The following is a 13,897-nucleotide window of genomic DNA, read 5'->3' on the forward strand; positions in this document are numbered from 1 at the left end:
TGCTTCTCTTACCATGCTCCTTTTTTTTCTTTTTCTTTTTACCCCCTTTCTTCTCTCGCTATCTTATTTTTTCCTTTTCTGCTGTTGTTGCGCTTTTGCTTGCCGCTGCGTGAAGTGCGTGGATCGAGGAGGGGCTTCCAGTTGCGTGTAGAGATGTCACGGCCCGGCGGTAAATTTCGTGTTGCTTTCCAGCGCTTGAACCTTGAGAGGCTACTTCATTCCTCTTTGCGCGAGAAGGGAGGCAGTGCCGCAAGTGGACCTATTACTAACGCCGGCGGTGGCATCAAACCAGCTGAAGCCTGTGACAGTTTCAAGAGTGTTTATTCCGCACTTGGGGGTGGTGCTCGAGGGGCTTATTGCAATGGACTGCCATTTCACGTGCGGTGGGATCGCATTCTGCGCAACTTGGAGGTTTTAGGGCGTGTTTCTACTGGTAACACCGTGGTTCCTTATCGTGATAGTGGTGAGGCCTTTCGAGTCATGTGGAAGGCTGTGGATGAAGCCAAAAAAAGTGTGTTTTGGCAAACTTACATCTGCAAGGATGACCATATCGGTCAGGTGACAGTAGAAAAGATGGAGGCTGCACATCGGCGCGGATGCACGACCGAACTGCTCTATGATTGCGGCGGAAACATTACCGGGCGACGTCGCCTCACTGGCAACCTGAAACAATCCGGTGCTACTGTTATTGAACATCGGCCTATTTTTGATCACATTCTGCCGTACCTGTTTGGAGGCATGAAGTGGGAACGCAGCCCCGCCCTCCGCAACCACCGAAAGATTCTCATTGCGGATGAGAGTATCGGATTTTGTGGTGGGCTGAATATTGGTAATGAGTACTGTGGCAGGAGCCAGGGGGGAACGGGTCGGTTTCGCGACACCCACTGCTCCGTGGTGGGCCCGGCTGTGGCCCACCTCCGCGAGGTGTACGAAGACACAAAGGCGCCAAAGCCGTGGAAATGGAGTTGGACCCGTTGGCGCAAGATCGCATCCATGACAATGGACCGTCGCTACAAGGAGGGAAAGAATGTCGCGGATGACATCCTTGTGCCCATGACAAACTCTGTACGACAAAAAGGGAAAGTGTACCTGCAACATCAACTCGTAAAGGCCGAGGAAAAGCGAGCACGCTTTATGGAGCGCATTCGATGGAAGCGGCAGCGCGAACGCCTAGAGTCATACATGCGGTGGTATGCAAAAGATGCTGCGAAGCTGGCGCCACAAAGTTTATCTTCTGTTCATCCCGAGGATGCGCAAAAACGTTCTGGGGAGGGTGCAGGAAGCAAAGGTGCATCAGCGGCGATGAAACAAAGAATGGAACAGTATCGTACGCGTGCGCTTAATAGAGCCAAGGCGGCCTTGGAACGAGGTTTACATAGAAAGTCCTTGCCCGTGACACCTCTAAATGACACGGATCCTGTCCCTGGAGCAGCGGCGTATGACACGCAACGTCCCAACTCGACTCAAATTATATCTTGCAACCCGCATACACGGGATTGGTCGATTCCGTATGCCTTTTGGCAGGTTTCTCAAAAAGCACACAGACGGCTATGGGTGACAACACCGTATTATATGCCTCATCGAAAGCTGTTACGTGCCATCCTCTACGCTGCTCGTCGCGGCGTTGACGTGCGCATTCTTGCCGGGAGTAGTCGTACCACCGATCCTTGGTTTATGTGGTACGCATCGAACTACATTACCGAACGCCTCTTAGCTGCTGGTGTCCGTGTCTATGAATACAAGGGGGATCAGGTCATGCACGCCAAAACGGTGGTGGTTGACAGCATTTGGTCCTCTGTGGGGAGTTACAACTGGGATATGATGAGCAACAAGAACATGGAAGTCTGTCTCTGTCATCTGAGCTACGCGATGGCGCGGGATATGGAGGGCCACTTCCTCAAGGACGTGCAGGTAAGCGTAGAGTTGAAATATGACGAGTATCGGCGTCGTTCCTGGTGGCTGCGGTTTACGTCATGGTTTTTCTACGTCGGGCTTCAAATTGGAGAGAAACTAACTTTCTGCACTTTTCGGGACGCAGACCTGTCCTCGAAAGTTGATGGCCTGGAATAAACGCGTGCTGCCTGCAGAGCACACACACACACTATATCATCCTTTACCCAACGGCAACAGCAGCAAAGGCAAAAAAAAAAGGAGTAATGGGGTAATGCTCTACAGGGATATGCATATATAGCCTTTTGTGTGTGTGTGCGTGTCTCTCTCCCGTTGTATTGTTTAATTTGTTAATTGCCTTTGTTGAGTTAATTGTACTGTTACTTATTTATTTCTGTCGGTTTATTGTGTTTATTGTAATTGGGGAATGGTGTGACCTCCACTCTGGGGTGCCGGCCAGTCCGTATATATCTGTTTATATGCTTAATTATATATAGGACAGCCTCTGATGATGGTGATGACGACGACGACGATGTTCCCGCGTGACGCTATTGCGCGGCACTTATTTAAGGCTCTGGAGTGTGCACTGCCGCCGCGGAGAAAGCGCCGAGGGGGATCGAAGGGAGGGGGCAGACGCACAGGGCGTGCATCGCCACGTAAAGTACACCCTTGGGGGGCACCCAAGCAAAAGCAAAACGTCCAAGCGACATTAAATAAGAACAAATAAAAAGGAGTGACATGAAAAAAAAAGGAAATGGGATGCAGTGTGGTGGCAGGACGAGAACATTGTCCACTTTCATACTTTCATACTTTCATACTTTCTTATCTGCACTTCTTTCTGATGTGTGTGTACTTTTATTTTCCCCGTTTTCTGTGGAGAAAACAGCAAAAGTCATGCAGGTTCTTTGCTACATAATGTATTTATTCTGTCTGTGTGCCGGATGTCATGACTCTTCTGCATCCCTCTGGACATTGTCGGTCTCTCTCCCTTCCGCTCGGAACTTATTCTTGGGGCCGTTGCTGCTTGCCCGAGGGGAGCAGGCCACTTCACGGAAATGCGAAGGGACCTTGAGGAAATGAGCTGCATATTTCACTTTTTGCGTGCAAGCGGTCATGGCAATGTTGTAGACGACCGACATCTCCTGCTGCTGGCGGCAAACGTACGACTCACACACGACCTTCACGAGCTTGCACTGAAGGCGAAGATGCCGCCTGCTCGTCGTGGGGCGTGCGACAAACTCTTTGAGGAAGTGAAAAGTGTTATCACAGAAGTTGCGGCTGTCCCTGAGGACCGTGCGGCGGCCAGTGGTGAGCGTTGTGGCCTGCACGTCTTTAGGTGTGGCAGCCTTACTATTGACACGGCTCTGTACGACTCGGCTGTTGACATTACGCTCATACAACGCGTGGATCCGCCCCCGGCCTTCTTTTTGCGCAGAAAACTTGACGATGAAAGTGCACTCAACTCAACGCGGATTGACGGACTGATACGAGCTCGGATAGCGAATACGGAGGCCTATATTCTCTTGCCGTACCCCGCTTGTTTTCCTTTGGTGCTGCCATTGATGGGGGAGCACGACGTACTGGTTCGCGTCAAGGATGCCGTTCTGGATCGACTGGAACTGCAAGAGAGGAAGGATGCCGCAGCTTGTATCAAGACTCCATGTACACTTTCTTTGCGTTCCGTAACAAATAAAATCGACCTGAATGTGACAGTTAACCAAACAGCGGCGTTAGAGGCAGCTGCAGTGCTTCCAAGATTACTGAAAGCCAGTAAATCGGTGTACCCTGTGATTATTTTTATGAAGTTGGTCTTGAAGCAATTCAATGTCCAATATTCACAGCTCACTCCGTACGTCCTAACCTTAATGGTGCTTGCCTTCGCCAGGTTTTGCTCCTACGCATCTCCATTGCCCAGTTTCACGTATTATCCTCATCGACGCGAGGAAGTTGAGTCAGGGCATCTTTTGTTTTCCTTTCTGAGCTTTTTTAGCCCGCCTCCACGGGGACAGTTTGACCCAACACGGATGGCGCTTGTTCCCATTCACCCTCATGGCGTCGTGTACGAGATCGACGACGCAAGTATTTCGTCACATTTGGATAACAACGGTAAAGGAGGAGCTTGGCGTGTACTGGAGCCAACACACTGTGGCGACAATGCAGCTGCCTCCTGTGTTTTTATTGACGAATGCCGTGGCCTGTTTGAGCGTATTCTTATTGCGTTGCTTCACAGTTATGTTGGTGGCGTTTTTGACTGCCCTGTGTCACTTGATGACGCATCTCCACAACCTGTAACTGCTGCTGATGCTGACGAGGCACCGACGACGGCGCAACCTCTTCCCGACAATCACCTTATTTCTGTCTTGCTCCGGGATTGGTGGGTTAAAAGACAGAGTGAGTCTGACTAGTCACCTGCCCCTCTTTGTAGTGTACTCTGACATTGCAGATGGGGCCTTTATCCTTCTCTTCACATGCATGGGGGCCGTTGGAGGAGCTGGTTGCAGAAGTTTTAATCCTTCACTTATGCTCTTTCTTGTGTTTGTGTGTGCGTGTGTTTTTTTCTTTAAATATTTTTTAAAAGTTTTTTCCCTTCGGTTTTTATTTGCGGTTGATTGAGTTTTTTTTTTCGGGTAATTTGACGTGGGGGTGCAGGCACGCCTGCAGTGAACGGAGGAAAGGGGCAAAGAGTGGGAGGCAAAATATATATATATATATATTTACTTTATTTTCTTCATTCTTGAGGTAGCTTCCGAAAAGAAGTTTGGGCTCGTGCGTGAGGGTTGCGAGGGGGAGTCTTGTGACGATCAGGTCTTTTACTGGCGTCTCCTTTTACTTCCATCGTTATCACACTTAGGGTCATTGGTCACCTTTTAATTCCCCTCTTTCCACACACAGGGGGAGACAGGGGAGGAGCGTAGGCCGGGGAGGGAGCGAAGGCGACTGTGTGGGACTGGGTGTGGGAAATAGAGTAAATGCAGAGTGGCCGGGTGCTGGGCGCCCTTCCTCGACACTGTGCTCCTTTCTTTCTTCGACGCGGGATCGGCGTGGCGTCGGTGGTGTTAAACCAGTTTTCCCGTCCAGCATGGCAAGTTGCAATGCGTGGATGCGCCACAAGGAATGAAGTGAATCAGCTCGAATCATCAAAGGATGCAGGGGCAGCAACAAATTTGGCAACCAAGCGGCTCGTGGGTGAGGACACTGACTGGGACGACAACAGTATTCTGGAAGACATCAGATGTGTCTTGTGCTCGGAGCTTTTACCAGGGGAAGGGACTCCGCAGGCGGGGAACGACAATTCCTTGCCGCTTCACACACTCTTTCGCGCACTGGGCCCAATGCTGCGGTTGCGGTTGCAGAACTCCTCATTTGGGGCGCTTGCCAATGCGCTGAAGAGCAGGCCAAGCTGGTTTGCCCTTAGCTCCGATGGCTCCAAGGTGGGACTCACGGAGGAGGCACGATCCTACCGCGCGGAAATCCAGGGTACGGATGAACTCAACGAAAACGGCGTGGGTGGAAGACAACGCCATGAAGCTGGCCGCTCGAAGACCGTCGTTGTTGGGGGTGACGCAGAAACTTGTTCCTTCAAGGAGCGAAAGAAGTTGCCCACAAAACATACGGTGGTGGTTCGCGGATGCTTTGTTTCAACTCCGGTAGATGTCTCAAAGCCACCGCTCACATCGGACGAGCTCGAGAAGTGGAAACTTACTCGCCTTATTCTCCCTCTTACCTTGCATTTCCTTTTGGATGGGGAGCCGGTAACGTTTTTTCCACATGGAGAGAAACCGCGATGCTTGTCACCCGATCTGGCAGAGATCGAAGACCTTTATGTCTCGAAGGGCCAGTTCCCGCCCTCTGAGGTGGCTGCCGCGTTTGTGCACATCACACCTACTTTTTTTGTGGAGACGCGCCATGTTCTTGCGGCGATGTCTCCAGACGTGGCTCAGCGTCTTGAGCGTCGCTTCCCGAAAGATCGTGTGGTGGACGGTTTTTTTAAAAAGTATCCCATGATCTTTAAGCTCAAGCTGGGCAGGGTTCAGAAGGCGGCGGTAAAACTAAACTTGGACTTCAGCTTTATTCGGAATTACCCGGGCTGTGGTATGGCAGATCGTCCGTTGCGTCGCCACAACCAGGAGTACCGGGCAACGGTGGGCGGGGTTGTCGCTCGACCGCTGACCTCGTCTTCAGGGGAAACAGACTCGCAGGGTCGTCGTCTGGAGTCGCATGTTGACGTCAAAATTTTCGAGATCCTTGTGAGAAATTTGCCTCGGTTTCCGACGGACGCGTCACTCTCAAGGCTGGAGCTTGAAGAGAAACGTTGTGCGCCATTTCCCTTAGTGGGGTGGATCGACGGCTTCTCTCAGGAGGACTTAGAAGTATTGAATAGCGTCCCACAGCAGCGTGTGTTGACATTACTAACGCGTTATTCACATATCTTTCAATTGCTTTGCCGAGGCGAGGATGCAAACCTATTTGCAGAGCACCGGGATCTGGCGTCGGTAACGAACTCAAGCCTCACACGACGCACTCACCAGGGTGTCGATACGAAGGGTAATGTTGTATCGCCTTCAAATTCAGAGTCTGTTTGCGACTTACATGATCCTTCTCACGCAAATACCTTGGCGGTGGAGCAGGAAAAGACAGATAACATGGCGGCAAACACTTCTCACGCATCGGACGCCGAAAGGCAACGACGGGACGCAAATATAACTGCGGCGCTAAGGGATGATTTGCTTGGCATGGACGACATCCTCAGCGGCAGCGCGGAGTCCATGCCGGCCCCACCACCAGAGGGAGCGGATACGGAGCCGGGTGACACTTTGAATGCCGCTGGAGAGGATGAGATGAATGCCGCGGAGGGTGAGCAGGAGGGTGATTTATTTACAGAGCATGACGTTGAGGAGGGGGCATGTTATGATAAGGATGAAGAGCGGACAACGTTGAAGGAGCGTGGGAGAGATGCTGCGAAGAAGGATGCCCCGAGCCCGATCGTTTCGGCAGCCGATGATGAAAATGACGGTCCTTATATTCCTTCTCGGTATGACATCCTTTACGTGCGACGTCTTCCAAAACGAATAGCGCCACGAAGTCTGAGTGACTACAATGCTACCAACTCTCCGGAACCGGAGTTGCTGCGACACATTGCTTCGTTTCTAAATCCACCTCCATCCCTGCAGGGAACAAAGCGGCTGAACCTGCAGTTGGAGGAGAAGTCGCCTGCAGGAAATCTCTTTTCCAGCGGAAGTAGTTCCGGTCCGTGGCGATGGGTGCCGATTCAGCGTATTTATGCCTCTCTCAATAGAGAGCAAAAGCGTCTCCTACGGCCTTTGAAAGGGCTCGTACACTTTATGCGGCTCCATGGTGAGATCTTTGAGCTAAGTACGGACTTGTTGCACGTTATTGCCCATGATCCGGAGGGGCAGATTCCACCATTTGTCCCAACACAGATGGTTTTCCACAGTGAGGATCGTGTGCTGCTTCCACAAACATTTGATGATGATGAAAAGTCTAAGGTGTCGCTGATAGCGGATTCGGAGCGAACTAGGTTTGAACGTATTCTTGGCGCCAGTCAAATTCCAACGGATCGTCGGCAGTTGCTGCTTCTCGACCCTTTGAACCCGTTGCTGCACCACGAGATACTATGTGAGGAGGTTTCGTTTTTCATGCCTGACCACCCCGTTTCACACATTCAGTTGCTGACGCGTTTACCGCCAATTTTGAAGGCGGCGCTTTCTGTGCGACACAAAAACAACTTTAGGACCAGTAGGCATCTGACGGTGTGGATGGATGGTAGCCGCATGATGCTGCAAAAGAGTCAATTGGCCGTGCCAGAGTCGGCACGGGCGGGTGAGGAAACCATCCCGGTGGAGGACGCTATTGAAGCGTTGCGTGAGGTGATCCCAGATGAAGGTGTGCTGATAGGGTATCTGAACCGTATGCTTCCCAGCGCCGCCAAAAGGACGTTAAAAACACACTTTGGCAACATCTACAATGCCGTGCTTGGGTATCCACAATACTTTTATCTTGAGAAGGTGGAGGGAAGTCGAGCAAACAGCACGGTTTTTCTCGTTGAACGTCTTCAGGAAGAAGAATAGTGTGTAGAAGCAAGTATGAGGCTCTGTTTTCTCTTTCCTTGCCCGTATCTCGTGAGGCGGTTCCTGGGCTCACGAAAGTATCCTCCATGAGGTTCGAATGGGAAAAAAAACGTTGTACGTAGTTGCTCCTTGACTTTTTTTTTTCGTCTGGTTGTATTGTGTATGCGTTGTGGCTGAAATACGACCACTCACATTTACTCCTTTCTTGATGTTGTTGTTGTTGTTAGGCTGGATTGATTCCTGCCGTGCCGTCTCTTTGGTGCTCGGTGCTGTGAAGAGATATTGCTACTGCGTGTATGTATGTGTGTCTGTGAAGGAGCGAGAGAGATGGAGAGAGCCATTCTGCTTGTTGAGGTTGCGTTTTAGTTGTACTGCGTTGACACTTTTTGTCCTCGCTCGCCTGTTTTTTTTTTTTTCGCTTTGTTTCTGCTTCACGGCGAGCCTGATCGTGGGCTTCACAGCCTCCGTGCCGCTGCTTCTATTCGGCGCGGTGGGCCAAAAAAAAAAAAAAGGCGGAGATTCAATGACCGAGGCGCTTGATGAAGAAGTTGGTTTGGCGTATTTAAATTTTGGTCTCATCCCTTTGCGAATGCGTCATCTTGCGATGCGAACTTTATGGTGCGACCCGCTTTCATTCTTCTGGGCTACAGGGGCGTGTTGAGCGCTTCCGCGACGGTAAGTCCTGAGCGCAGTGAATCTGCAGTCCGCTGCGACGCCACCGACCCACGTGAGGCCAAGCTGCATGAGGCAATAAACACGGAACCTCCCTTGGGGAACATCACCTTGATTCCTTTTCTCGCGGATGACGCACGTGATCCTGCCTTGGGGTCTTTGCTGAGGTTCTTTACCGTCGTGAACGATCCGACGTGGCTCCTTTTGCTTAGTCAAAAATCACAAGAAAAGGCTGGAAGTGCTTGCGTTTTATATGTCAAGCTATTTCATATTCCCGTTGTGGGTGAATCACTGCGATTACATCGGGCGTTGAATTCTCTGATTCTTCACCATTTTGGTGCGCCTGGGGGAACGAGCATGTGTAAGTTTCTCATGTCAGTGGAGGAGCTTTTTGCGACCGCGCGCGCGTACGCAGACAGTGTCGCTGAGGCACCTGCAAGGAATAGTTTGGTTTCTTTGCATTTGTCGCAGGAGGAGGTTAGTAGTCTTGCGGAAAAAATGTTATCGAGTTCTTCGGTGTCGGCTGGGAAAATTCAGGAAGCGGAGTTGGAGGAGATTCCGAATTCGACAGTAAACCTGCAGCGAGAGACGTTGGCGCATGAGCTGAGGTTGGAGGCGGTGTCGGGAGGGGATGGCCATCGTGCGGCATTGAAGAAGGAGGCAGAGGAGCACCGAAGAGAGGTGCGGCAGGAGTTGGCGTTCGTGCGGGCACGGCGCCAGGCCCTTCTTCGTGAGGGAAGCGAGCTTGTAGTTCGCATGCGTGAGGAAGAGCGCAGGCGGAAAGGGCATGCAGTGGGCCGGGCGGAGGGCAGCGTGGGCAGGAGGCGGAACTGGCTGCGCTGCAGAGGGAGTACGACGAGCGTCTCAAGGCGAGCGTATGCGTGTTGGAGGCACAGCGAGGGGGAAGATTGGAGGAGTCCGCGCACGCGGCGGCGCGGGCGTTGGCTGTGGCCGCCTTTCAGATGGAGGAGGATGTGCTTCAGAAGGAGTTCGAGCAGAGGAACGACGAGTTGGCAAGGAAGACCAACGAGAAAGAGAAAATAAGCGGCAGATGGAGACGTGGTGGTGGTGGTGGTGGTGGCGGCGAACAGATATCGGCGCCCACCCATGGCCCTCAGAGCGACGGCTCTGAACTTCGGCATGCACGGGATGAGAACGTAGCACTCCGCAGTCTGTTGCGGGGCTTGTCCCAAGAGCTGAGAGAGGAGGAGGCGACGATGGAGGATTTGTCGTGTGACCTCAGTGGCTTCATGGCAGATATTAACACACTCGAAAAGAAGATGCTTCGTACCATGGAGTACGACATGCTCGTGAAGAAAACGGCAGTTATTCGGGCTTCTTTGCAGGAGCAAAAGGAAGCGCTTCGCCTGGAGCAGGAGGCCGCGGCCGCTGCGCAGAATCAAATCTCAACACGACTCCTTGTACAGCAGGAGCGCACCAAAAGGTCGCTGAAAGACAAGAACGACACAGCGGCGCTTCTGCATCGACTAAAAAAGAACATTGAAAAATGAATGTATCTGGCGTTAAAGGCGTTCTCTTGTACTTATTATTGGTTTGTTATTATTATTATTATTATTTTGTTATTCTGTTTGTTTTGGTGTCGCATGTTTTTGCGTATCGTGTACTCCCGTTCCTTTCTACTGTCGCACACATGTGATGTGAGATGGTGCGTCACCAAAATAGGGTGGAGTCAATACAACCGTGTCCCTTCACTGCGTCCTCGATCAGCTACAGTACTCGCTTTGAGTGTCACCTTTGTTTGTTGTTGCGGTGATTCTTTGTAACGCCTCCACACGCACACACGCACACACATGCAACCGTGAGTGAAGAGGCTGTATGAAGAGGGCTTTGAACCCCAACGCCGGGGAGTTTCACCCGACGGGTGGAGGACTCAACGCGCTGGGCTCATTCAAGGAGAGGGACAGTCGCTCTTCCTCTTTGAAGGGTAGTTTTGTACCCGCTACGGCTTCCCCGCCTCAACACAATACCGCAAACCCCATTGATACAGTGTCTTTTTTTTCTTCCGACGGCAATGTGGAGGCGTGCCACTTCATACCAGTTACACGCTCCTTAGTGGAATGTCGTGCAGCGTTTTACGAACACTCTGAATCCACTCGATGTAAGCACATGGAATTTGAACGTTTACTGCGTCTTGGCTACTTTGGCGCGCATGAAGCCAATGAACTGAGCATCTCCTCAGCTTCTGTCGCTGGAGAACACAGAGCCTTCTGGTTTTCTTACTCAACTGCCTACTTTCGCATGGCGCACGATGTTGTACAAGAGCTGGAGCTTGGAACGCCCCTACCCGCCAATCAGTCGCCACCCGCCGCCTCTGCAGAGGCGGCGTCCACAGCACCGGGTAGCGTTCCCAACGTGGCAGGTTTTACAAGTGACGTTGCGGAATTGCAACGACAACGTGAATTTCTTCGGGAAGCGTACCTTTCCAAGCTTCGGCCTCTGGTTCCTTATTCTATTCGCAAGCAACTGGCTCTTCGTGCCAAACGCGCCAGCGCAGTTTCACATGAGGATGTATTGAAGGCTGTGAACTACGCCCTTGATATATTTTTCCTCTTTACACGGTTACAATTCCTTCGGTTTCTTGACGCATCCTCTGGCCTCAGCTACTCCGCATGTGTTCAATTCCTAGCCAAGCTGCGTGAGCGTCTTCTAAAATCGGAGGTGGCCGAGCCCTTTCTCAGTGTTGGACTCGTCCTGATGTTAATCTCCACTGTTCACATAAAGTCTGCGCAACGTGCGGTGGAAACCGCAAGTAGCGAGACGAATTTTTTAAGACTCAAAGTACAGTGGCTCTTCTGTACATATTTTCCGTCACTTGTTGTGGCATTCCTTGCTGGCTCTCCGTTGCAGTCCGTGGAAGAGCTCCGCCACGCTTTTCTCGCCACAAACCAGGATGACTTTTTGCCCATGCTTCGGGACTCCCCTGCCGCCATTGCTGCAATTCAACAGCTTATCTCGTACAACAACAAAACTGCGACGTTGTGGAGTGTTACGTTGGGCGAGGTGGTGAATTTTGTGCTACAGCATTTGGCGCATACAGACCGCGCAAAACACCGCGACAGTTCCGTAAAATTTCTACTTGCAGAGCCCACCGCACTTGATGATTACCTGCACGTAAGGTGTCCCACGGTGTTGGCTTCACTCCTGGACTCAGCCAATGCCGCAGTGGAGGAGAAAAACTCACAGGATGTATTGCATCCCGAAGGCGAATTGAACGAGCGCTCGAAGGAGTTTCATGCTTTGGCGATGAAGTCTGCCTCGGCCTCAGGTGGAAGCGAGTACGAAACGGTTTATTTCAGCCTACTCACTCTGGCCAATATGGGGTGTTTTACTGCGACGGAGCTTTCCTGGCTCATGGCGGCGCTAGAGGACTCCTACATTGCAGGCGGCCATGCCAGCGCCATGGACGCGTTTCTTTCATCCATCGCCTGCGCATCGCTGACGCCAACGGCACATGAGCTCCTCGACGTTCTCCGCGCGCTGATGCGCGGAGGCCACAAGCCGCTGCAGCTGCAAGCTCTCATGGAATTCAGAAGCGTCATCGAAGGACAAACAAAACAAGTGCCACCGGAAGGAACTGCCATGGAGCGGGCAGGCGAGCCTTGATGCGGGGGGAGCCTGCAACAACAATAAAACACACAAAAAAAGAGCAACGTCGAAAGTAGGCGTTGCACTCACTCACATATACAAAACAATGAACTAAGGTAGAAGAAGGAAAAGGAAGGAAAATACAATGCCGGAAAGCAAGCGGAAATCTGACGGGGGAGTGCGACAAGAGTGTAACGAAAACAAATACGCTCACACACAAACAAAAAAAAAGATGAACCGGGAGGTTCGCTACGACGTAGACCACTCATTCTCAACGTTGTCGTGATTAGTGATTTTTATTTTGCTTTTTTTTTTTCTTTGGGGGCGGGAAGGGGGCAACCAGAGTAGGGAACTGTTATGTGTTTTCTGGGTGAAGAGAAACCCTGTCGGCAGCCCTCGAAGAAGGAGTGAAAGGACGTTGGACAATAGTAGCGGGGGTGCGAAGGGTTGGGGATCCTTCTCGGAATTTGTGTGTGGTTTTCTTGCGTGTCTCTTCTTGGGTCTGTAAGAAAGGGGAGTGACGTTCGGAAGGAGAACGCAACCCCTGAGGTAGGCTTTTGTTGCGCGTGTTCGTCCATGTACAGTGTGCCATGTTTGCTTCGCCGCGTTTGTTCCCATTTGTTCCCGCCTTGGCACTGTGCGAGACAAGTGCGTTCTGTTTTGGTTTGGACCGTTTTTTTCTTTTTCCTTCTGGCCTCTTGCATGATTTTGTGTGGGGCTCTCGCCTCCATTCTTTTTTTTTGTTGTTGTTCTTGCGCGTCTCACGCGCTGCAGTGCCACGGGTGCCCGTGTCCATGGATTACATTTTCATACAATTTACGGTCGCATAGCACCCATTGCCACCATCTCTCCCCTTGGTGTCATGTTTGTTGTCGTCGTATTCACATAGCCATTATTAAGTTTGTGCTTCTGTGTTCACTGATAGTCACTTTTTTCGTGTTTGATTTTACGTTCTTTTGTTTTATTGGTGTAATCTTTTGAGGGTACTCGTCCGTGTTTTTGTAAGTGTCTTTTGTGAGGGAATTTCTTTACTGTTTTCTTTTGGCTAACTTTTTTTTTTTGTCCCTCTCTTGTGGTGAGTGTGTGTGTGTGTGTGTGTGCGCGCTGGGAACAATAGTAGTGGGATACGGGGTGCAGGAAACTTGCGCGCCCGCGCGCAGCACGCTTCGGAGATGCGAACACGCACGTCCGTCTGTGTGCGTGTGTGGATCTACCTGTCTACATCTTTCTGTATATCTATATGTATGTATTTATGCGTGTATATGTATTTTTATGAGTCTGCCAACTCATTCACCAGTCCCCCGTTCGCGCACGCAGTTTATGACGGAGAGAACCAGAGGCGCAAAAGGTGATTTTTCACCACAGCTATAGAAGCAGTGGTGTCAGGAGGGGGTAGTGTGGGTGACAAAACAACATGTATACGTACGTATCTATGCATATTTCTGTGTTGTGCGATGCAGCAGGCACAGAGCACCTGCTGCAGCTCCCGCACCAGCTGCACCGCCGCGAACACGCTCTTGCACGCAATCACGAACGAGTCGCCGACCGTCTTCACCTCGTAGCAGCGGTACTTCGCAATCAGCGCGCGGATCAGGCGGTGGTGCGCCGCCACGGCGTCGTGCATCAACTCCGAGCACGCA

The 13,897-nt window shown here is 51.4% G+C and overlaps 6 protein-coding genes across 6 annotated transcripts, besides 9 other annotated features; 5 read left to right on the forward strand and 1 right to left on the reverse strand.

The window, feature by feature from the left end:
• Positions 1-153: 153 nt before the first annotated feature.
• On the forward strand, positions 154-2,070 carry Tco025E_06978 (putative cardiolipin synthetase; the record flags this gene model as incomplete). Its single annotated transcript, XM_029373845.1, has 1 exon — positions 154-2,070. The coding sequence occupies one exon, from the start codon at positions 154-156 to the stop codon at positions 2,068-2,070; it is 1,917 nt and encodes a 638-aa protein (XP_029226025.1).
• Positions 2,071-2,396: 326 nt separating this feature from the next.
• Positions 2,397-2,425: a microsatellite.
• Positions 2,426-2,945: 520 nt separating this feature from the next.
• On the forward strand, positions 2,946-4,295 carry Tco025E_06979 (uncharacterized protein; the record flags this gene model as incomplete). The annotated part of the gene is made up of 1 exon (XM_029373846.1): positions 2,946-4,295. One exon carries the CDS (start codon positions 2,946-2,948, stop codon positions 4,293-4,295), a length of 1,350 nt encoding a protein of 449 aa, XP_029226026.1.
• A 291-nt stretch (positions 4,296-4,586) lies between these two features.
• Positions 4,587-4,607: a microsatellite.
• A 252-nt stretch (positions 4,608-4,859) lies between these two features.
• Tco025E_06980 (uncharacterized protein) lies at positions 4,860-7,979 on the forward strand (the record flags this gene model as incomplete). Its single annotated transcript, XM_029373847.1, has 1 exon — positions 4,860-7,979. One exon carries the CDS (start codon positions 4,860-4,862, stop codon positions 7,977-7,979), a length of 3,120 nt encoding a protein of 1,039 aa, XP_029226027.1.
• Positions 7,980-8,181: 202 nt separating this feature from the next.
• Positions 8,182-8,204: a microsatellite.
• Positions 8,205-8,594: 390 nt separating this feature from the next.
• Positions 8,595-9,695, forward strand: Tco025E_06981 (uncharacterized protein; the record flags this gene model as incomplete). Its single annotated transcript, XM_029373848.1, has 1 exon — positions 8,595-9,695. One exon carries the CDS (start codon positions 8,595-8,597, stop codon positions 9,693-9,695), a length of 1,101 nt encoding a protein of 366 aa, XP_029226028.1.
• A 15-nt stretch (positions 9,696-9,710) lies between these two features.
• Positions 9,711-9,735: a microsatellite.
• Positions 9,736-10,194: 459 nt separating this feature from the next.
• Positions 10,195-10,236: a microsatellite.
• A 205-nt stretch (positions 10,237-10,441) lies between these two features.
• Positions 10,442-10,463: a microsatellite.
• A 24-nt stretch (positions 10,464-10,487) lies between these two features.
• Tco025E_06982 (uncharacterized protein) lies at positions 10,488-12,275 on the forward strand (the record flags this gene model as incomplete). Its single annotated transcript, XM_029373849.1, has 1 exon — positions 10,488-12,275. One exon carries the CDS (start codon positions 10,488-10,490, stop codon positions 12,273-12,275), a length of 1,788 nt encoding a protein of 595 aa, XP_029226029.1.
• Positions 12,276-12,550: 275 nt separating this feature from the next.
• Positions 12,551-12,577: a microsatellite.
• Positions 12,578-13,328: 751 nt separating this feature from the next.
• Positions 13,329-13,357: a microsatellite.
• Positions 13,358-13,486: 129 nt separating this feature from the next.
• Positions 13,487-13,525: a microsatellite.
• A 50-nt stretch (positions 13,526-13,575) lies between these two features.
• Positions 13,576-13,897, reverse strand: Tco025E_06983 (receptor-type adenylate cyclase; the record flags this gene model as incomplete). The annotated part of the gene is made up of 1 exon (XM_029373850.1): positions 13,576-13,897. A coding segment is annotated over one exon (322 nt), but the record flags the coding sequence as incomplete, so codon positions are not given.

Source organism: Trypanosoma conorhini (genome assembly GCF_003719485.1).
Source record: "Trypanosoma conorhini strain 025E chromosome Unknown Tco_14.4_contig_00506, whole genome shotgun sequence".
Classification (NCBI taxonomy): Eukaryota; Euglenozoa; class Kinetoplastea; order Trypanosomatida; family Trypanosomatidae; genus Trypanosoma; species Trypanosoma conorhini.